The 23,154-nt window shown below is 53.5% G+C and overlaps 1 protein-coding gene across 1 annotated transcript; it reads right to left on the bottom strand.

Annotated features, from left to right (window-relative positions):
- Positions 1–9,206: 9,206 nt before the first annotated feature.
- On the bottom strand, positions 9,207–22,527 carry LOC132321136 (SUN domain-containing protein 3-like). The gene is made up of 7 exons (XM_059834710.1): positions 22,073–22,527; positions 10,842–10,980; positions 10,614–10,698; positions 10,362–10,477; positions 10,012–10,179; positions 9,563–9,649; positions 9,207–9,353 (listed from the first exon to the last, which is right to left on the bottom strand). Exons 1-7 carry the CDS (start codon positions 22,525–22,527, stop codon positions 9,207–9,209), a joined length of 1,197 nt encoding a protein of 398 aa, XP_059690693.1.
- Between the last annotated feature and the right edge of the window lie 627 nt (positions 22,528–23,154).

Raw genomic sequence — 23,154 nt, 5'->3', positions numbered from 1 at the left:
AGAGAGCTGCGGCTGCCGGCACCCGGGGGGACGCCAGGAGGAAGGGGTGGGGGCACGTAGCAGGCAGGCAGTGAGCCACGTGCTTCAACTGTGACGCTTCAAGCGGCTGCGTGCAGCGTCGCCACATTCAGGGGTTGGCAGGCCGGGTCGCTCCGGCCTCCATCCGACAGCACCTTTCCCCTCGGCAGCAAAACCTGGGAGTGCCTGGAGAAGCTGGCAGGGAGCAGCCGGGGCTGTGCCGGCCGGTGGCTGTGGGGTCAGCAGGGACAGGGCTTTGGGGACAGGGCCAGCGGCTACGAGATTGCTAGAATGGGCCCCAGGGGATGGGGTGCAAGAGGCAAGAGGACCATGGGGCCAGCACTGCTGGGTATTGGGACAGGGGCCCACGGGGCTGTGGGGCCACCCAGGATGGGAGCATGGGGAGTGGGGGAGACGGGGGCCGCGGGGCTGTGGGGAGGGAGAAGGGCACAGGATGGGGCTTTTGCGTGGGAGGAGGAGTGTGGAGGCCATAGGGGCTGTAGGGCACAAGGGCATACGGGCGGCTGCGGGGGGTATGGGGAGCTGTGGGGAGGAATGGAGGGGCCTTTGGGGTGTCTAGGGGGCTGTGGGTTATCATGTTTTTTGTTGTACACCTCCGTGACCGGAGGGTGAAGCCAAGGTCTCCAGTGCGGCCAGCAAAGACACTGCGGTGGGATGACCTTGGCTGGGCTGCTCCCCCAGAAGGAATTGCACAAAATCCCACTCTCAGGCAATGGTATTCCTACCCGATGGGAGCAGCAGATGACATGCAACTGACCCAAGGACATTCTAAAGTTTCCAAATTCCAGATGCCTCTAAGTGCAGACCCATCAGTGTTACAACAGCCTTTCAAACCCTCACCAATTTCAAACGCACCTCCCCTCACTGAGGGAATGCCAACAGAAGACATTTGGTTCACTGATGCAGAAAGAACAAATGCTAAATGGCAATATAAAGCTGCCACATTGAACATTAACACTGGCCAACAAATTAGAGGAGAAGGCGAAGGCAGTGCACAAGCAGGAGAATGAAGGGCAGTTGCTTTAGCAGCACAGAACGGAGCAGAAGTTATATCCGTGGACTCCTGTGCTGTGTGGGCTGGAGCCACATACCGGCTCTGACAGTGGGAATCGCTGAACTGGGAAGTAAAGCGATCTCCCGTTTGGAGAACTCAAGATTGACAACTGTTATTAAATGTAGCCAGAAAAACCCAATTCAGGGTGGGACGGGTGAAAGCTCACACCAAAGATAATAAGCCAGCAACGGACTGGAACAGAAAGGTGGATGAATTGACAAAGATCAGGAAAACCTAAACAGGGAACTCCCTAAATTCTGAGTGGTATCAAATGGGGGAATGGCGACGTCAAAAATCAGGTCACACAGGTAAAGCAGCACTTTCTTTTGCTGCACAGAGCACGGGTTGGCCCCTAGACAGGAAAACTTGTGCAGTTATTCTCGCAGAGTGTCCTCAATGTTGATTAAAATGATGCAAAATCGCCCTGCTAAAGCACCACCCCTCCATAGCAATGAAGGTAAAACCTTATGGTCTACACGGCAAATTGATTGTGTCGGGCCATTCAAACCCTCTGCGGGATATCGATGCATCCTCACGGGAGCAGAAGTCATCTCAGGCTTGCTTTTGGCAACAAAGTGCCCGAAGGCCGATGGGGAAATACAGTACGAGGACTATGGTTTTGGTTCTCAAGTCTACCTACTCCTGATGTCATCCGCAGTGATAACGGCTCGCACTTCTCCCGTGTAGGAAGTGCAAGAATGGGCAACACAAGAAGAAATCCAATGGCTATTCCACACCCCCTGTTATCCTCAATCAGATGGGGTGGTAGAAAGAGCTAAGGGCCTCTTGAGAACGAGTCTGAAGGCCCAGAGGGACACTCAACTTCCCCAAACATTTCATCAGCTGAATAATCGGCACGGGCCCAGCGGGAGCTCCGTGAGCCAAGCATTCTTTGCAGAAGCTGTGCTTGATGCTCCCCCTTCTGATGAAGGAAACTATCCGATGGCGTTACAGCCAGGACAACCCGTCACCGTGAGTTTACCACAGATTGGAACTGTACCTGCGACTCTAACGAAACCTCGCGGCCCACTTGCCTGGGAAGCTACTGATAGCAGCGCTGCAAACCAGAAAAGAAGCGCAGGGTGGATTCTTCCTTCTTTCGAAGGGGGTAACCAGTTTGGAAAACCCCACCGAGAGCCGTCTAGTCTACCTTTTGGTTGTGCAGCCTCCTCCAAGACCAAAGGAAGAGACATCATTCTACTGCTGTTGAAGATTTTGGTAACACTTGCTTCCCCACGGACGCCCACCTGCCTCAACTGAACCGTCATTCGAGAAATGCCTCAGGCACCAGCATGAGCTGTCATCTGAGAAGTAATAAAAGAGGAATTGGACACCTTCACTCGGACCTTGCACTTTCAGCCGTATCCTAGGGCCGGACCCTGGCACGCTTGCTGGCATGTGGAAAGCCATATCACTTGGGACCATAAAACTGAGGCTTTGGAGCCTGAAATGAGGCTTTGGAAATGCAAACTAAGATTTGGAAAGTAAAAAGGAGGCTTTGGACACTAGAAATGTAGCTTTGGAGCCTAAAAAGAGGCTTTCTGCCCTGATGGTGCGGGATTAGACCCTCAGAATGAAACCGTGGGCCCTAAAAATAGACTATGGGTAATAAAAGACAGGTTGGGACCCTAGAAATGAGGGGTCTGGCCCTAAAAAAGAGACTTTTGGGGCTAAAAGATGGGCTCGATGCTAAAAAGGAGGTTTTGGAGCCTGCAAAGGAGGGGAAACTCTTGGATCGTCCATGGCCCCAAGAAATGAAGTTTTAGAGCTTTGGGCACTCCAGTGGAGGCTCAGAGCTGTAAAAGAGAGACTTTGCACCCTAGAAATGGGTTTTGGGAGGCTCAAAATAGGTGTTGGGTTCTCCAAATTGTGGACCGAATCCTGAAAAGGAGGCTTTGGTCCCTGAAAAGGAGGCTTTGGAAGCTACAAATGAGCCTTTGGACCCACTACATAAGGCTTTGGCCTCTAAAACTGAGGCTTTGACCTTCACAATCAGACTTTGGGCTTTAAAAATGAAACTCTGGGCCCTTAAAAGCATAGAAACATAGAAGTGTAGAAATATAGAATCGTTAAAGTCGTTCATTGTTGAGTCTTTGAACCTTAAAAGGGGGGTTTGGAACTTATGATTGAGGGTTTGTACCCTAAAAATGAGGGTTTGGGACCATACAAATGAGGCTTTCAACCGTACAATCAAAGCTGTGGACTCTGAAAATGAGGCTGGGGGACAAAGTGCCACCCCCCATCCCTTGGCAATGACAGGGACTCACAGGTGAGGATGGTGGCCCTCCTGCAGGGACGGGCACTGGCGGCGGCCGAGGAGAGAGGGGTGCAGAGGTGGCGCCAGGCGGCCTCGCTGTCGCACACCTCGTGGAGGCAGCGGCAGGTCTGGCCCAGTCTCAGCAGGGGGTGGGGGCAGCATCAGGAAGGAGATGATGTGCAGCAGCTGTGGGGAGAGAGGTGGGGAGAGCATCAACCCTGGGACCCCCCTGCTCTGAGGGGGGACCCCAGCCCTGCATCCCCCCTACTCAACTCACCACCTCAGGCGGGAGACGCCGGATGGCGGCCGGGTCCTCCCCCTCCTCCCCACCCTCAGCCTCACAGCAGGCCCCACCTGCGCCATCTTGAAGCTCGGCCCGGCTGCCGGTGGAGCCCGCCTTCTTCTCACACCAGTCTTTGCCGGCATAGGTCGGGAGGGCTGTCAGTCTCCTGCCCTGAGGGGATGCTGCCTCTGATTGGCCCCCAGCTGGTTCAGGCTGCCCTGGTGGGCTCCCGCCCTTCACCTGGACTCTGACCTCTGATTGCCCACATGGGCTGTCACTCTGCCCTCAGTTGGGGCCCACCCTCCCCTGAGGGGATGCTCTCTCTTATTGGCTGCCTGAGGGCTCCCTCCCCACCCCCATCACTGCCCGCCCTTCCCTGAGGTGATGTTGCCTCGGATTGGCTGTCTGGTTACATGTCAATCACACCCTTCCCCAAATGCGATTGGCTATCCTGGGTCCACTGACTCCCCCCAGACTCCTGGGCGGCCGTTGCCAGGCGACCAGCTCCGCCTTCAGGGTTTAGGCCCTCGAGAGGGAACTGGGGGCCCTGAGAAAAGGCTGGGGGTCATGAAAGACAGGTTGGGGCCCTAAAAGTGAGGAAACGCGGAAGAAATGGTGTCTCTCTTTCCTCCATGGCCTGAACCTCTTTACCCAATGCCCTCCCGTCCCCAGACTGAGAGACAGAGAACTTGAGGAGTCGTTTTGAGAGTCCAAAACTTCATTTTGAGGGCCCAAATCCTCATTTTGAGGGTCCAATGCCTGATTTTGAGGGTTCGGATAGTAATTTTGTGGGTAAAAATAGTCATTTTGATGGTCCAAACTCTCATTTTTGCGCCTCCGCAGACCCGTTTTTAGGCTGCCGCGATAAAGTTTTTACTGGCAATGGATCCCTTGAGGGCAAAAAACCTATTGTCAGGTTCTAAGCCCCGATCTGAGGGTCCAAAGCCTCATTTTGAAGGTCCAAGTATTCTTTCTGAGCATCTAAATCCTCATTTTAGGGCCCTTAGCCTCATTTTGTGGCTCCAAATAGCTATTTTGAGGGCCCAGAGCCTCATTTTTAGGTTCCAGATAGTCATTTTGAGGGCCCATAGCTTCATTTTGAGGGTCCAAATAGGCATTTTGAGCGTCCAAATAGTTATTTTGAGTCTCCAAAGCCTCATTTTCAGCATCCAAATAGTAATTTTGAAAAGCTCCAAACCTCATTTTAAGGGCCCAAAATCTCATTTTGAAGGTCCAAATCCCCATTTTGAGGATCCAAAACCTCATTTTGAGGGTCCAAATTGTCATTTTGATGTCCCAAAGCCTGATTGTGACGATCCAAAAGCTCATTTTGAGGACTCCAGATGTTATTTTGAGGGTCCAAAACTTCATTTTGAGGTCCCACGGCCTCATTTTGATAGTCCAAAGCCTCGCTTTGAAGTCTGGAAGTCTTCTTATGACGGTATAATTCCACATTTGGAGGGAATAAATACTAATTTTGAGGGCCCAAAATCTGATTTTGATCTTCCAAAACCTCATTTTAACGGTCTGAATACTCACGTTTATGGTCCAAATAGACAGTTTGAGGACCCAAAGCCTCCTTTCGAGGGTCCAAAGCCTCATTCTGAGAGTCCAAAGCCTCGTTTTGAGGGTTCAGATAGTTATTTTGAGGGTCGAAATAGTCATTTTGAAGGTCCAAAGTATCATTTTGAGGGTCCAAAGAGGCATCTTGAGGGTCCAAATTGTCATTTTGAAGGTCCAAAGCCTCATTTTGAGGGTCCAAAATCTCATTTTTGCACCTCCGCAGACGCGTATTTAGGCTGCTGCGACACAGTTTTTAGTGGCAACAGATCCCTTGAGGGCACAAAACCTATTGTGAAGGTCCGAGTCCCCGTTTTGAGGGCCGGAATCCCAGTTTTGAGGAAGAAAGCCTCATTTTGAAGGTCCAAGTATTCTTTGTGATCAACCAAATCCTCTTTTTAGGGCCCAGAGCCTTATTTTGAGGGCCCAAATAGTAATTTTGAGGGCCCAACGGCTCATTTAAGGGTCAAGGCCTCATTTCAAGGGTTTGAAGCCACATTTTGAGCATCCATATCCTTATTTTGAGGGTTCAAATGGTAATTTTGAGGGCCCAAATAGTCATTTTGAGTCTCCAAAGCTGCAATTTGAGAGTCCAAAACCACATTCTAAAGGCCCAAACAGTCATTTTCATGGTACAAATAGTCATGTTGATGGTCCGAATTGTCATTTTCAGGTTCCAAAGCCTCATTTTGAGGGCCCAAATAGTCATTCTGAGGCTCCAAAGCCTCATTTTAAAGGCCTAAATAGTAATTTTGAGGGCCCAAAAACTCATTTTGATGGTCCAAATAACCATTTGGAGAGCCCAAAGTCTGATTTTCAGTGTCCAAATGCTAATTTTGAGGCTCAAATAGTCATTTTGAGTCTCCAAAACCTCATCCTGAGGGTCCAAAGCCTCATTTTGAGCTTCTGCCACCCTGTTTTTAGGCTGCCACACCTCAGTTTTTAGTGGCAACAGATCCCTTGAGGGCACAAAACCTAACGTCCAAATGCGAAGCCTTGTATTGAGGCCCAAAATCTTCATTTTGAGGGCCTGAAGCCCCTGATTTGAGGGCCGAAATCTTCATTTTGAGCATCGATTTCTTCATTTTGACGGCGCGAACCCCCTTTTTGAGGGCTGAAATCTTCATTTTGAGGAAGGAAATCTTTGTTTTGAGGGCCAAAAGCTTTATTCTGAGGGCCCGAATCCCCATTTTGAGGGTCCAAAGCCTCATTTTGAAGTCTGAAAGTCTTCTTTGGATGGTATAATTCCTCATTTTGAGGGCCCAAATAGTCATTTTGAGGGCCGAAAATCTGATTTTGATCTTCCAAAACCTCATTGTGACCGTCTACATACTCACGTTTAGGGTCCAAATAGACAGTTTGAGGGCCCAAAGCCTCATTTTGAGGGTCCAGATTGTTATTCTGAGGTCCCAAATCCTCATTGTGAGGGCCCAAAACCTCATTATGAGGACCCCAGACATCATTTTGAGGGTCTAAAAGTTCATTTTGAGGGCCCTAAGCCTCATTTAAGGGTTCAAAACCTCATTTTGAGGGTTCAAATAGGCAGTATGAGCACGCAAAGCCATATTTAAGGGTCCATATCCTCATTTTGAGCATCTAAGTAGTAATTTTGAAGGTTTAAAACCTCATTTTGAGCATCCAGATGGTCATTTTGAGGGTCCATAGCCTCATTTTGCACCTCCGCAGACCCGTTTTAGGCTGCCAGGCCTCATTTTTTAGTGGCAACAGATCCCTTGAGGGCACAAAACCTATTGTGAAGGTCCGAGTCCCTGTTTTGAGGGCCGGAATCCCAGTTTTGAGGAAGAAAGCCTCATTTTGAAGGTCCAGGTATTCTTTTTGAGCATCCAAATCCTCATTTTAGGGCCTGTAGCCTCATTTTGTGGCTCCAAATAGCCATTCTGAGGGCCCAGAACCTCATTTTGAGGGCCCAAATGGTCATGTAGAGGGCCCGTAGCTTCATTTTGAGGGTCCAAATAGTCATTTTGTGGCTCCAGATAGCCATTTTGATGGCCCAGAGCCTCATTCTGAGGGCCCAAATGGTCATTTTGAGGGCCCATAGCCTCATATTGAGGGACCAAATTGTCATTTTGGGGGCCCAAATCCTCATTGTGAAGGTCCAAAACCTCATTTTGAGGACCTGCAGCAGGACAAGAAACCTGTTGCCCTGACTGTACTGCCTGTGTTTGAGTGGCTGCTGTCATCAGGCGGAGCTGGGGTGCTCCCCAGCGTCGGCGAAGGGGCACCGTGGTGTGCTGGTTTGGGCTGGGCTAGAGTTGATTTTCTTCACCGTAGCTGGTATGGGGCTGTGTTCTGGATTTGTGCTGCAAACAGTGTTGAGAGTAGAGGGATGTTTTCATTACAGCTGAGCAGGGCTTACACAGAGCCGAGGCCTTTTCTGCTTCTCACGCCACCCCACCAGCGAGCAGCCTGGGGGTGCACAAGAAGTTGGGAGGGGGCACAGCCGGGACAGCTGACCCCAACTGACCAAAGGGATGTTCCATACCATATGATGTCATGCTCAGCATATAGAGCTGGGGGAAGAAGAAGGAGGGTGGGGACGTTTGGAGGGATGGCGTTTGTCTTCCCAAGTAATCGTTACGCGTGATGGAGCCCTGCTTCACTGTAGATGGCTGCACACCTGCCTGCTGATGGGAAGTAATGAATGAATTCCTTGTTTTGCTTTGCTTGCGCGCGTGGCTTTTGCTTTACCTACTGAACTGTCTTTATCTCAACCCTCGAGTTTTCTCACTTTGGCCCTGCCGATTCTCTCGCCCATCCCGCCATAGGGGGAGAGAGCGAGCGAGTGAGCAGCTGTGTGGTGCTTAGTTGCCGGCTGGCGATAAGCCGTGACAACGGCGGATGTCCACGGGCTGCAGGGTGAGAACCTGTGTTACCATGGTCCTCCCCAGGAGCTGCAGGGGAATCTCTGCTCTCGCACCTGGAGCACCTCTTCCCCTCCTTCTCCCCTACCCTGGGGGTCTGCAGGGCTGCTTCTCCTACATCTTCTCAAACACCTTATCCCCAAGGCACTGCCACTGTCTTTGATGGGCTCAGCTTGGCAGCGGCACCAGCAGATGCATGAAGCCGAGGAAGAGGAGGACGGGATGACGAGAACGGTGAGGAAGGCAGCCAGGGATGGCAGCAGACAGGTGAGGAAGATATTGGTAATGGGGAGCGCAGCTCTCCCCAGGACGAGCAGGGCCGGCAGCACGTGGTCCTGCAGCACAAAGAGGGGCCAGAGCAGGACAAAGACGAAGAGGAAGGTGGAGCAGAGCAGGACGACGCTGAATGCATCCATGAGGCCAAAGGAGAGGATACTGCGCAGTGGTCAGAGGAAGCTCTGGCGGGTGGTGTGCCTGCTGTTGTCACCAGCTCCCCTCACTCCCAAGTCGATCCAGCACGCGTGCTGTGCCTGGGAGAAGCAGAGACAGTGCTCGGTCCCCAGCCTGCCTGGGGCTGCCCAAGGCAGCAGTGGGGCCAGCGCTGTGGGGTCACAGCCCCTTTGGGATGGTCCCCAGGGAGGACCACGTCTGACCCACCCACCTTTTACACAGACCAGCCATCACGGAGGAATCCCCCCACAGTCACCGCATTCGACCCTTCCCGGGGCGCTACCAGCACCTGCTGCTGCCTGCTCTTGTGAGGTCACAGTGGCAACAGGGCAGCCAGGGACTGGGGGGACAGCGTCGGTGTGCTGGGACATAGGGACCATGCCGGTGTCCTGGAATATGGAGACAGTGCTGGTGCCCTGCCGGGGACATGGGGACAGTGCCGGTGCTCCCTGTGTCCCGCTGGAGGTTTTGCCGGGGGCTGGAGCTCTACAGCAGAAGGAAAGGCGCCACGGACAATGGCTCCTGCCGGTGCAGCGAGGGCAGCCGTTTACGCAGGATGCTGGATACACCCTCCTGCCTCCAAATCGGGCAAGAGCCAGGTCTGAGGCAGACCTCAGACCTTCCTTTTTACAAGGAAGACACACAAGCCAAACTGCCACACATCTTGTTTCATTAGTCTTCTCAAAGGAAATCTTGGGCCTGTGGGTGGTCGTGGTGGCTCGCCGTCTTCCCGTGAACCTGTACACGGTACACACAGGTGTACTCTGGGTTTCCCCAGTTGCTCTGCACCTCGAATTTGATGTAGCGAAAGGTCCTGGGAAGCTCCTTCTGTAAAGAAATGGGGGCAGCCATCATTAGGCAGGTGGCAAGAGCCACAGCACATCGCCGGAGGCCCCTCTGCCCACGCTGCCCCTGCCGAGGACCAAACGGCAGCCCTGACGAAGGAGGAAGCAAGGGCAACCAGAGCTCTTTCCTCCACGGACTTGCAGGGAACCCGGCCTTCTTCCCGCGCATGCTGCCCACAGCTCTTGCGGTACCTGCACGTGGAACGTCTGAGCCACCTCCTTGTGCACCTCGTAGGTGAATGTCCCCAGGAGAGTTTCTGCCCCTGCCTCATCCACGCCCTCACAGACAAGAGACAAAGGGAGCAGGTCAGGCTCGAGCAGGGCGCCAGAAAAAGGGCCCGCCGAGGCCGAACCGGGAAGCCTTGCCCACCTCCCTCGGCTCTAGCGGTAGACTAGCACGGCTTAGGCTGACTCTGGGTGCTTTGAGCACGTGCTCCAGGATCCTTGGCCATGAAGCAGAGAGAAGCCCCCAGAGGCACAGACCCGCCACGTGCCCCCAGTGGCCCCCCAGGGGAGGCGGTGCCCTGCAGCAGCCAGCCCCAGACAGAGCTCTGAGAGAAGCTGCTGTGAGAAGCACGTCTCTGGTGGAGCTTTTCCCTGGGGCCAGGCCCCACCCTGAGAAGCACAAGGCAAAGACTTACGGAGACGGCAAACTCTTTGGGGGCGCTGCTGACTTCTCCGGAAGGAGAGACTGCCTCGGAGATATGCCAGATGGTGAAAGCCCTTGGCCAGATCTGCTCAGGCAGCCGGATGACCACGTGGCCCCGAGATCCTTGGAAAGCCCAGCAGTTGCCAGGGGCCATACGGGGCTGAAACCAGAAAGCCGTGACCATCAGTGGCAAGGCAGCCAAAGAGCCTCGCAGGGGTCAGGACTGCAATGCAGGCGGCAGGGCTGAGCGATACGGCCGGCCGGAAGGGAAGCACTGTGCACTTCGTCTGGCAGCCCAAAAGCAAGGAGGTGAGCCACGAGTCCGGACTGTCCTCGTGATACCTGCAAGATCGTCTCTGGAGGGTTTGCAGAAGAGAAGCCGAATGGAGAAAGCCACCAGCTCTTCTTGCCTTGCCCACCGTAACTCTTGGATGTCCTCTCCTCCTCAATGGTGGCACCTGACATGAAGGTGGCCAGAGATTAGGAGTTGAAGCGGTGCATTAGGATGTATTTCTCAGGCTTGACAGCAGAGCTCGGCAGATTTGGGGAGTGCCATACACAAACCGAGGGCAGTGAGGCTTCCCGTCTGCGTACCTATGGCTTCCAGAGCCCAGTCAGGCATCGGGAGGTAGTTTTCAAGCACGTTCTTAATTGCCGCCTGAGTCAGCTGCAGAATTTCCTGGGGAAAGATTAGGACCGGAGAGATGGCAGTGAACACAAACACATGGATGGGCCGTTCTGTGCGAACAGCGGGCCACAAAGAAGCAGCGTGAGGGAGCCCGCAAAGGCAGCAAGGTCTCTGATCTACCCCAGCACCCTTACCTCTCTCTTCTCCTCTTGGACACCATGGTCTCTGAGGACCTCTCGCACTGCCTGCAGTATATTCGCCCTGGCAGCAGACACCTGAGCCGCCGTCTCCTTGAGCTCCTGCATCTTCTGCTCCAGCCAAGCCTGTGAGTTCCTGGAGGCAAAGAGAAAGCAGCTCTTGTCCAGCAGCTGCCCAGCCTCTGCAGGCAGGCTCCAAACGCCGTGCAGAGAAGGGTGCTCTGGGCTTGGGTCACCCCCCGCCCCCCAGCCCCTTTCCTTCCTCCTGTTTACAAACGGCTCCCTTCCACCACCGCAGGTAGCAGACGGGGAAGGTCAGGAGCCCTGGACGCGAGGCGAGTGAGTGCAGGCAGCACGAAGCCAGCTGAGACGGCTCCACAGAGTGCGTTCCTTGGCAAGAAAGCGCTCTTACCCCAGAGACTGCAGCTCCGCTTCAGGAAACCCTGGCGCCTCCTGCAAGATGAAGAGGGGGTGGGATGGATGCAGGCAGCAAAGGCACCTTCTGCCAAAGTGCTCCCTGCTTCAGCCTGCCACCCTGCGGAGGTCACTCGGGAAGATCCGTCTCCGCCTTTGCAGGCGTTGGCTTTCCCGCAGCAAGAGACACTTACGCGCAAGGCTCCCTTTCCCCACGCCGTTGAGCCCCGGCAGTAGACAACAGCTGTGGGTCACATTGTCAAGAGGTGGTTATTTTCCGCAGGAGTTGGTCCCTCTCCCCAGGACTGAGGACACCATTTGTGGTCAGGGATACTCACCAGACAGGATGGGAAGCAGCAGGAAAAGGAGCCTCAGGACCCTCTTGCCCTTCTGGTGGGTGATGCATTGTCTAAAAACAGAAGGAACACTCTTGTTACCAAAGCCCAAGGCTGGGACGCAGGTTTGCCAGGGATCCGTTCAGGAGCTCACTTGCTATGAGGTTCCTGTGCTCAGCACAGCTGCAAGCCCAAGGGCCCCCGGGCCTTTGGGAAAGTCTGGCCCCTTGCACAGCACCCCTGGGACACACACAGGCCTCTGGCCTGACACAGGGGCGGCAGCCTGGCCCCGCTCGGCTCTCCCCAGAGAAGGGGCAGGACGGTGCCCCTGGAATGGGGGTGCTGGGCTGCGCGGCTGGAGGGCAGTAGTGCAGACAGCCCCCATGCTCTGGGGCTGCCTGCTCCTGCCGGGCAGCCAGGCAGCACGCGGGGCTTCTGGCCTGATCCCTCCCTGCTTTCTGGGCCCTCTTGCACCCACCTGCCCAACCTGGCTGGCATCTCCGCAACCCCAGCACCCTGGCCAGGTGGAGGGAAAAGCCTGCTCTCCTCCCGAGACCCAAGCACCTCTTCTCTAGGCATCGGCTAGCAGCTGAAAGCGCTCTGCTTCGCCCTGCTGCCCACCTCTGCAGCGTGGGGTTTTATGGAGGGCAGCAGGTTATGACCTGGCTCTCTCTGTCTCTAGTCGTGCTGCTGTCCTGGCCTCACTCCCTGCCTGCCTGCCGCCCTCCTCCCAGGGCTGGGGCCAGCTGCTCTCCCCAGGCCAGGAAGAGCTGCTGCAGGCACCCAGAGCACTCCGCGGTGAGCCCTGTACCGCCTCCGCTGCCTTCCTGGCTGCCCAGGGATGTTCCTTAGCCCACAGCTAAGCTAAGCTGTCACAGTTACTGCAGCAGGATGGAGCTGGGCAACCGCTTGGGACTCCCTCCGTGCGATCCAAAAGGGACTCGTCCCCCATTTGGCAGAGACAAAAGGCTTTCAAGGCCTAGTGCTGGCGTTTGTGAAGGGACTGAGGAGACTGCTGCTGCCTTACACCGCCTCCAGGCCGAGCTCTCAGGCTGCCCTCGTGTGCGTCCCCTGTCCGTCCCCCACCCACCCCAGCAGATGAGGTGGAAAATACCCTTGGGGAAAGGAGAGGAGGATTTTTCAAACATACCCGTTCAGATCGAGGGCCCTCCATGGCTGTCTCTCTGCATCCGCTGAGGTGCGGGAAACAGGCATCCTGCTTGCTCGGGAGCGAGCCAACCACTCTGCGATCTCTCTTCTCTCAAGACCGAGAGTGACAATGGTGCAGGCACGACCCCGATCTTATGCCCTGCTGGGTCTACCTCAGCGCCGACGATGCTTTGTGACATCAACAGCAGTCAGTGATGTCACAACAGAAAGGGCAGCGCCACGTTTTGAGGCAAAGTCCAACCTGACGGGGAGCAGGTTTTGCACTCCTCTCCGCAAGGGAAGAAACCCTGCAAAACCAGAACGTCTCCTACCGAGGGGTCAGCTCTTCCAATTCCACTTGTCCTGGTTTTGGCTGGGATGGAGCTAACTTTCTTCCTAGTAGCTGGTATGGTCCTGTGTTTTGGATGTAGGAGGAGAGTAATGTTGGTAACACACTGATGGTTTAGTTGTTGCTGAGCAGCGCTTACACTAAGTCAAGGGGGTAACCAGTTTGGAAAACCCCACCGAGACCCGTCTAGTCTACCTTTTGGTTGTGCAGCCTCCTCCAAGACCAAAGGAAGAGACATCATTCTACTGCTGTTGAAGATTTTGGTAACGCTTGCTTCCCCACGGACGCCCACCTGCCTCAACTGAACCGTCATTCGAGAAATGCCTCAGGCACCAGCATGAGCTGTCATCTGAGAAGTAATAAAAGAGGAATTGGACACCTTCACTCGGACCTTGCACTTTCAGCTGTATCCTAGGGCCGGACCCTGGCACGCTTGCTGGCATGTGGAAAGCCATATCACTTGGGACCATAAAACTGAGGCTTTGGAGCCTGAAATGAGGCTTTGGAAACGCAAACTAAGATTTGGAAAGTAAAAAGGAGGCTTTGGACACTAGAAATGTAGCTTTGGAGCCTAAAAAGAGGCTTTCTGCCCTGATGGTGCGGGATTAGACCCTCAGAATGAAACCGTGGGCCCTAAAAATAGACTAGGGGTAATAAAAGACAGGTTGGGACCCTAGAAATGAGGGGTCTGGCCCTAAAAAAGAGACTTTTGGGGCTAAAAGATGGGCTCGATGCTAAAAATGAGGTTTTGGAGCCTGCAAAGGAGGGGAAACTCTTGGATCGTCCATGGCCCCAAGAAATGAAGCTTTAGGTCTTTGGGCACTCCAGTGGAGGCTCAGAGCTGTAAAAGAGAGGTTTGGACCTAATAATAAATGAGAGTTTGGACCCTCAAAAGGAGGGTGTGGGCCTTCAAAATGGGGCTTTGTTCTTTAAAAACGGGGCTTTGGAAATGAGATTGAGACTTCAAACGCAGAAATTAGGCTTTGTGCCCTCAAATGATGCTTCCGTACCAAAACCTAAGCCTTTGCACCCTAGAAATGGGTCTTGGGGGGCTCAAAATAGCCTTGGGGTTCTCCAAATTGTGGACCGAATCCTGAAAAGGAGGCTTTGGTCCCTGAAAAGGAGGCTTTGGAAGCTACAAATGAGCCTTTGGACCCTCTACATAAGGCTTTGGCCTCTAAAACTGAGGCTTTGACCTTCACAATCAGACTTTGGGCTTTAAAAATGAAACTCTGGGCCCTTAAAATCATAGAAACATAGAATTGTAGAAATATAGAATCGTTAAAGTCGTTCATTGTTGAGTCTTTGAACCTTAAAAGGGGGGTTTGGAACTTATGATTGAGGGTTTGTACCCTAAAAATGAGGGTTTGGGACCATACAAATGAGGCTTTCAACCGTACAATCAAAGCTGTGGACTCTGAAAATGAGGCTGGGGGACAAAGTGCCACCCCCCATCCCTTGGCAATGACAGGGACTCACAGGTGAGGATGGTGGCCCTCCTGCAGGGACGGGCACTGGCGGCGGCCGAGGAGAGAGGGGTGCAGAGGTGGCGCCAGGCGGCCTCGCTGTCGCACACCTCGTGGAGGCAGCGGCAGGTCTGGCCCAGTCTCAGCAGGGGGTGGGGGCAGCGTCAGGAAGGAGATGATGTGCAGCAGCTGTGGGGAGAGAGGTGGGGAGAGCATCAACCCCGGGACCCCCCTGCTCTGAGGGGGGACCCCAGCCCCGCATCCCCCCTACTCAACTCACCACCTCAGGCGGGAGACGCCGGATGGCGGCCGGGTCCTCCCCCTCCTCCCCACCCTCAGCCTCACAGCAGGCCCCACCTGCGCCATCTTGAAGCTCGGCCCGGCTGCCGGTGGAGCCCGCCTTCTTCTCACACCAGTCTTTGCCGGCATAGGTCGGGAGGGCTGTCAGTCTCCTGCCCTGAGGGGATGCTGCCTCTGATTGGCCCCCAGCTGGTTCAGGCTGCCCTGGTGGGCTCCCGCCCTTCACCTGGACTCTGACCTCTGATTGCCCACATGGGCTGTCACTCTGCCCTCAGTTGGGGCCCACCCTCCCCTGAGGGGATGCTCTCTCTTATTGGCTGCCTGAGGGCTCCCTCCCCACCCCCATCACTGCCCGCCCTTCCCTGAGGTGATGTTGCCTCGGATTGGCTGTCTGGTTACATGTCAATCACACCCTTCCCCAAATGCGATTGGCTGTCCTGGGTCCACTGACTCCCCCCAGACTCCTGGGCGGCCGTTGCCAGGCGACCAGCTCCGCCTTCAGGGTTTAGGCCCTCGAGAGGGAACTGGGGGCCCTGAGAAAAGGCTGGGGGTCATGAAAGACAGGTTGGGGCCCTAAAAGTGAGGAAACGCGGAAGAAATGGTGTCTCTCTTTTCTCCACGGCCTGAACCTCTTTACCCAATGCCCTCCCGTCCCCAGACTGAGAGACAGAGAACTTGAGGAGTCGTTTTGAGAGTCCAAAACTTCATTTTGAGGGCCCAAAGCCTCATTTTGAGGGTCCAGTGCCTGATTTTGAGGGTTCAGATAGTAATTTTGTGGGTAAAAATAGTCATTTTGATGGTCCAAAACATCATTTTGAGGGTACAAACAGGCATCTTGAGGGTCCAAATGGTCATTTTGAGGGTCCAAAACCTCATTTTGAGGATCCAAACTCGCGTTTTTGCGCCTCCGCAGACCCGTTTTTAGGCTGCCGCGACAAAGTTTTTAGTGGCAATGGATCCCTTGAGGGCACAAAACCTATTGTCAAGGTCTGAGGCCCCGTTTTGAGGGCCGGAATCCCCATTTTGAGAGTCCAAAGCCTCATTTTGAAGGTCCAAGTATTCTTTTTGAGCATCCAAATCCTCATTTTAGGGCCCGTAGCCTCATTTTGTGGCTCCAAATAGCCATTTTGATGGCCCAGAGCCTCATTTTGAGGGCCCAAATCGTCATTTTGAGGGCCCAAAGGCTCATTTAAGGGTCAAAGCCTCATTTCGAGGGTTTGAAACCTCGTTTTGAGCGTCCAAATCCTTATTTTTGAGGTTTTCAAATTGTAATTTTGAGGGTTGAAATAGTCATTTTGAGGGTCCAAAGCCTCATTTTAAAGGCATAAATAGTAATTTTGAGGACCCAAACCCTCATTTTGACGGTCCACCTAGTCATTTGGAGGCCACAAGTTCTGTTTTTCAGTGCTCAAATTGTCATTTTGAGGGCCCAAATAGTCATTTTGAGTCTCCAGAGGCTCATTTTGAGAGTTATTTAAGGGTCAAAGCCTCATTTCAAGGGTTTGAAGCCTCGTTTTGAGCATCCAAATCTTTATTTTGAGGGTTCAAATTGTAATTTTGAGGGCCCCAAATCTCATTGTGAGGGTCCAAAACCTCATTATGAGGACCCCAGACATCATTTTGAGGGTCCAAAACTACATTTTGAGGGCCCAAAGCCTCATTTAAGGGTTCAAAGCCTCATTTTGAGGGTCCAAACAGTAATTTTGAGGGTCTAAACAGTAATTTTGAGCATCCAAACAGTAATTTTGAGCATCCAAATTGTAATTTTGAGGGTTCAAAGCCTGATTTTGTGCCTCCGCAGACCCATTTTTAGGCTGCCACGCCTCACTTTTTAGTGGCAACAGATCCCTTGAGGGCACAAAACCTATTGTCAAGGTCCAAAGCCCCGATTTGAGGGCCAAAATCTTCATTTTGAAGGTCCAAGAATTCTTTTTGTGCATCTAAATCCCCATTTTAGGGCCCGTAGCCTCATTTTGTGGCTCCAAATAGCCATTTTGAGGGCCCAGAGCCTCATTTTGAGGGATGAAATAGTCATTTTGAGGGCCCATAGCTTCATTTTGAGGGTCCAAATAGTCATTTTGAGGGTCCAAATAGTAATTTTGAGGGCCAAAGGCTTATTTAAAGGTCAAAGCCTCATTTCAAGGGTTTGAAGCCTCGCTTTGAGCATCCAAATCCTTATTTTGAGGGTTCAAATTGCAATTTTGAGGGCCCAAATAGTCATTTTGAGGCTCCAAAGCTGCAATTTGAGAGTCCAAAACGACATTTTAAAGGCCCAAACAGTCATTTTGAGGGCCCAAAGCCTCATTTCAGGGTTCGAAGCCTCATTTTGAGGGTCCAAATCCTCATTTTGAGGGTCCAAATCCTCATTTTGGGGGTCCAAACAGTAATTTTGAGCATCCAAACAGTAATTTTGAGCATCGAAATTGTCATTTTGAGGGTCTAAAGCCTCAGTGTGACAGTCCAAAACCTCATTTTGAGGACCCCAGGTGTCATTTGGAGTGTCCAAAACTTCATTTTGAGGACCCAAGGCCTCATTTTGAGGGTCCAAAGTTTTGTTTTGAGAGTCCAAATCCTCCTTTTGAGGGTTCAGATAGTAATTTTGAGCATCGAAATAGTCATTTTGAAGGTCCAAAGCATAATTTTGAGGGTCCAAAGAGACATTTTGAGGGGCCAAATAATCATTTTAAGAGTCCAAAGCCTCATTTTGCGCCTCCGCAGAACCGTTTTTAGGCTGCCACGCCTCAGTTTTTAGAGGCAATTGTTCCCTTGAGGGCAAAAAACCTATTGTCAAGGTGCAAAGCCCCGATTTGAGGGTCCAAAGCCTCATTTGGAAGGTCCAAGTATTCTTTCTGAGCATCTAAATCCTCATTTTAGGGCCCGTAGCCTCATTTTGTGGCTCCAAATAGCCATTTTGAGGGCCTGTAGCCCCATTTTGAGGTTCCAGATAGTCATTTTGAGGGCCCGTAGCTTCATTTTGAGGGTTCCAAATAGTCATTTTGAGTCTCCAAAGCCTCATTTTCAGCATCCAAATAGTAATTTTGAAAGCCCCAAACCTCATTTTAAGGGCCCAAAATCTCATTTTGAAGGTCCAAATCCCCATTTTGAGGATCCAAAACCTCATTTTGAGGGTCCAAATTGTCATTTTGATGTCCCAAAGCCTGATTGTGATGATCCAAAAGCTCACTCTGAGGACTCCAGATGTCATTTTGAGGGTCCAAAACTTCATTTTGAGGGCCCAAAGCTGCATTTTGAGGGTCCAAAGCCTCCTTTTGAGGGTTCAGGTAGTAATTTTGAGGGTCGAAATAGTCATTTTGAAGGTCAAAAGCATCATTGTGAGGGTCCAAAGAGGCATCTTGAGGGTCCAAATGGTCATTTTGAGAGTCCAAAGCCTCATCTTAAGGTTCCAAAATCTCATTTTTGCGCCTCCGCAGACCCGTTTTTAGGCTGCCGCGGCGCAGTTTTTAGTGGCAGTGGATCCCTTGAGGGCACAAAACCTATTGTCAAAATCCAAGTCCCCGTTTTGAGGGCCAGAATTCCAATTTTGAGAGTCCAAAGCCTCATTTTGAAGGTCCAAGTATTCTTTTTGAGCATCAAATCCCCATTTTAGGGCCCGTAGCCTCATTTTGTGGTTCCAAATAGCCATTTTGAGGGCCCAGAGCCTCATTTTGAGGGCCCAAATAGTCATTATGAGGAACCCAGACGTCATTTTGAGGGTCCAAATAGTCATTTTGAGGGCCCAAAGGCTCATTTAAGGGTCAAAGCCTCATTTCGAGGGTTTGAAGCCTCGTTTTGAGCATCCAAATCCTTATTTTGAGGGTTCAAATTGTAATATTGAGGGCCCAAATAGTCATTTTGAGGCTCCAAAGCGGCAATTTGAGAGTCCAAAACGACATTTTAAAGGCCCAAACAGTCATTTGGAGGGTGCAAATAGTCATGCTGATGGTCCAAATTGTCATTTTGAGGTTCCAAAGCCTCATTTTGAGGGCTCAAATAGTCATTTCGAGTCTCCAAAGCCTCATTTTGAGAGTCCAAAACCATATTTTAAAGGCCCAAATAGTCATTTTGAGGGTCCAAAACCTCATTTTGAGGGTCCAAAGCCTCATTTTGAGCTTCTGCCAGCCTGTTTTTTTGCTGCCACGCCTCAGTTTTTAGTGGCGACAGATCCCTTGAGGGCACAAAACCTATTGTCAAAATCTGAAGCCTTCAATTGAGGTCCAAAATCTTCTTCTCTACTCCAGGACAAAGGTGGAACTGTAGACTATCACCAGAGGAGAAGAGATAAGGAGCATGAGCCAGGAAGGTGCAGATGTTGACAAGAGGCACCTGCTCAAACATCACCTCTTTGCGTACGCCCCGTCCACTCCCATTCTCCTAAAATCCCACAGTTACGGTACCAGGAGGGCTTTGGTAGGGAGGCGTCATCTTCTAAGCCGAATCCTATCAGCACTACCTCCAAGAGAAAGTACAATGATGGTTGGGTTGGGTTGGGTTGGGTTGCCTTGAATTGCGTTGGGTTGGGTTGGGTCGAGCTGGTTTTCGAGCCCAGGTTGCACAGCTGTAGAAACTGCAATGCCTTCAGCCCACGCTGTCCTCTTTATAGCACAGCATAGCATACAAGAGAATAAAATATTTCATTTGGAAGGGACCTACAAGGATCGCCTAGTCCAACTGCCTGACCGATTCAGGGCTGACCAAAAGTTAAAGCATGTTGTTAAGGGCGTTGTCCAAATGCTTCTTAAACACTGAGAGGCCTGGGGCATCGACCACCTCTCTAGGAAATCTGTTGCAGTGCTTGAGCACCCTCTCAGTAAAGAAATGCCTCCTAATGTCAAGTCTGAACCTCCCCTGGGGCAGCTTTGAACCATTCCCATGTGTCCTATCGCTGGGAGAAGTGCTCAGCACCTCCCTCTCCACGTCCCCTCCCCAGGAAGCTGCGGAGAGCAACGTGTTCGCCCCTCGGCCTCCTTTTCTCCGAGCTAGACGAATGCAAAGACCCGCTATCGGCCCTCAACGCTGAGGCTCAGCCCAGCTCCCGCAGCAGGACGGAGCAGAGACATCTCCCCCTTCCCCTGGGGCAGCCGTCCCCAGCGCTCAACAGGCAAACTGCCCGGCCTGCCTGCGGCAGCGGCGCCTCGAACAGCGCCGGGCCGAGGGGCAGCCGAGGCGGGAGAGCGACCGCGCGCTCAGCAGGATCGGGCCGCTCCCTCCTGTGCTGCCGCGAGCAGCGCTGGCAGGATGAGCCCTCCCCTGCTCGGCCTCTGGCTCGGCTACACCCGGCAGCCGGAGGGGTGGGAAAAGGGAAACGGGTTTGTGCTGCTCTTACCACGGGTGTCCTCAGCCAGTGCTACACTGGTGGGAACTGGTTTAGGCTGGGGGAGAGGATGCAATTCATGTAATTAACCAATTAGGCAATTAAAAAGGGAGCAGGAGAGCAGCAACAAACCCCAATGATAACGGCTTCCCCCAGCCCCGCTCTTCCCAGGCTCAGCCTCACTCCTCCCTTCCCGACTCCTCCGCCCCCTCTCCCCTCCAAGCGGCACAGGGCGATGGGGAATGGGGCTGTGGGCAGCCCACAGCGCCTCGTCTCTGCCGCCCCTTCCTCCTCCTCACCTTGTCCCCCTGCTCCCGCCTGGGCCCCAGGGGCCGCAGCTCCTGCCAGGAGCCTGCTCCGGCCTGGGCGTTTCTCCAGGGGTTGCAGCTTCCTGGTGGAGCTGTCGATGGCCGCCTGAGGGGGACAGCGTTGGTGGCTGGATCCATTTCACAGCATCACAGGCTACTTGAGGCTGGCCGGGAGGTCACCTGGAGGGTGAAGTCACCTGGTCCAACCCCCCCTTGCTCAAGCAGGGCCACCTGCAGCCAGTTGTCCATGACCATGTCCAGAGGGCTGTGGAACATCTCCAAGGATGGAGACGCCACCAGCTCCCTGGGCACTCTGTGCCGCTGCTCGTCACCCGCACAGCACCCTTTGCACTTCCCCTTGCTGAACTGCATGAGGTCCCTGTCAGCCCATCTCTCCAGCCTGCCCAGGTCCCTCGGGATGGCAGCACAGCCCCCCGGCCTAAGCGCCACTCCTCCCAGTCTGATGTCATCTGCCAGCTTGCTGAGGGTGCACTCTGCCCCATCATCCAGACCATTAAGGAAGATGTTAAACAGGATTGGAGCCAGTACTGACCCCTGGGCAGCACCGGGACTTACCGGCCTCCAACTCGTCTTGGTGCCCTCTGGGCCCGGCCGTTCAGCCGGTTTTCGGTTCCCCTCGCTGTCAGCTCATCCAGCCCATTTCTGTTTGTGTGACTTGAACTCCATATTTAAAAAGAAGAGATTGGAAGATGGGCATGTGCAAGCACACGGCTTTCAAAATCTCAAGATATAAACCTCCCACAGTGGGTATTTCCACCAAAAGCCTCAAAACCGAGAGAGAAGAAAACACCCTGGAAGGCCAACAAATGTTTTTAATTTTGGCTTTGGCTTTTCTGCCTGTTGGTTCCAAAGGAGTTGTTTTTGCAAGGTGATACCAAAATCTGACCACGGATTAAAGGTCTTCCTCGAGGGACCTGTGGGCAGGCGGGCCAGGCGGCAGAGCTGTCCATCGCTCTGGAAGGTCTCTCTATGCTCTTCCTGGCCAGAGGCAGCACCGGGAGGAGGGACAGGGTGGGCTGCTGGTGCCCTTTGTGCAGCTTGGTCCCTGCTGGGGGCAGCTTTGGTGCTTCCTGGATTCCTCCTCCTCCTCGTGCTCCACTCTGGCTTTGCAGGAGTCAGATGTTGTGCTCCTCCCTCAACCAGGGTCGCAAGCTGCCCCCATCACCGCTGCAGTGTTTGTCTGGCATGTCTCTCTGGGGCGCTGAAACCCTTCTCCTCCTCCCTGCTGAGGGGTCACAGTCCGTGGTGGCCACAAACCGGCTGCGGAGATCATAGCCCCGCGGCGGGGATCTACTCCGCTCTCTCTGCCTCAGCCAAGTTTGCCCCCGAGCAGCCCTGGGTGTGGGAGCCAACTGGGAGCTGGCGTTGGAGGGCCCTGGAGCTCCATCATCCCTTGGGGCTCGGTCACAACATGGAAGACTTATTCTCCCCCTCCTCCTCCTCCTCCTTGCTGAGCAGTACTCTCTGTACTCTACAAAACGGCTGCGGAGATCATAGCCCCGCCGCGGGGATCTGCTCCGCTCTCTCTGCCTCGGCAGGGTTTGCTCCCAAGCAGCACTGGGTGGGGGAGCCAACTGGAAGCTGACATTGGAGGGCCCTGGAGCTGCGTCATCCCTGGGAGCATGGCCACAATTTGGAGGACTAGTTATCATCCTTCTCCTCCCTGTTGAGTGGTCATAGTCCATGGTGTCCACGAACCAGCTGCGGAGACCACTGCCCCACTGCGAGGATCTGCTCCAGGCCCTCTCCCTGGCCCCGTTCCTCTGGCAGCAGGAAAAAGGGCCGAATCCGTGCTCCTCGTCATTGTCATCTTCTCGCACGCTGTGCAGCGCACGGTCAAATGGTTGACGGTGGAGCGGGAAATCAGGCTGTCTTCTGGGCACGGCGGAGGTGACGCTGAGCCTGCCTGGCCAGATGAGGCACGGCCGGCCTGCAGACGCCTCCCGGGCACCTGCCCAGGTTAGCTGGCTAGTGCTGGCTGGTGCGGAGGAGCTGCCGTGCTCTGGAGAGTCCTCCATGCCCACCGCCATGTCCTGCAAAGAGAGCTGTGAAAAGGTCCTGCCCTTTCCTCCCAAGAGGACCACAACAGTGGGGAAACCCCAGGAGCTCTGGGAGGGGACACTAAGGGCCTCCCAAAGGCTCTTCTGGAGGGCTGCCAAGGCAGAAGGGCCAAAGGCGGACAAAGCGGGATGCTTTCAGAGGGAGCAGCCTCGCGGCTGTGGAGAAAGCTGCAGTGTGGGAGGGAAAAGAGAGCAACGCCAAGATCCCAGAAAGAAATGCGCCTGGTGCCCTGACCCACTTCCCCAGAGCTACCTTAGTCTGACGAGGCAGATCCCATGCTCCCACAGAACCCGCCTGCTTGCTGCCGGCCGCCCACTGACTGAGGAAGGAGCGGGCATGTGATGGTGCCGGTGAGGAAGAAGTCCTTTCTCCCATTTTCAGATCGGAGCGTCTGGAGAGAAAGAGTGATCTCTGTTTAGGGCTGTTCTCACAGCCTCCTCTGGGGTTCAGTTCCAACCTGTCATTTTCTCAGAGCAGATTCTATGACAGAGAGAAGACGCAACCAAAACTACAAGTGGGAAATTCGATTAGGGTCTTCCCACCAGGTCTGCCCCTGTCGGAGCAAGACCTCATCTTTACACCCCCTACAACCGCCG

This window comes from Gavia stellata, unplaced genomic scaffold (assembly GCF_030936135.1).
Source record: "Gavia stellata isolate bGavSte3 unplaced genomic scaffold, bGavSte3.hap2 HAP2_SCAFFOLD_53, whole genome shotgun sequence".
NCBI lineage: Eukaryota > Metazoa > Chordata > Aves > Gaviiformes > Gaviidae > Gavia > Gavia stellata.
Note: the sequence above shows the minus strand (reverse complement) of the source record. Positions and strands in the feature narration are given on the sequence as shown.

Bases quoted from the DNA above. Each gene is read 5' to 3' on its own strand.
- LOC132321136 (XM_059834710.1), bottom strand. From the start codon at position 22,527: ATGGCGGTGGGCATGGAGGACTCTCCAGAGCACGGCAGCTCCTCCGCA. The intron at 10,981-22,072 runs GTTGGCTCCCCC...CTTTGCCTCCAG, and splicing joins CCCTCCAATGTCAGCTTCCA to GAACTCACAGGCTTGGCTGG. The intron at 9,650-10,011 runs GTAAGTCTTTGC...CTTGTCTGTGAG, and splicing joins CCAAAGAGTTTGCCGTCTCC to GGCGTGGATGAGGCAGGGGC.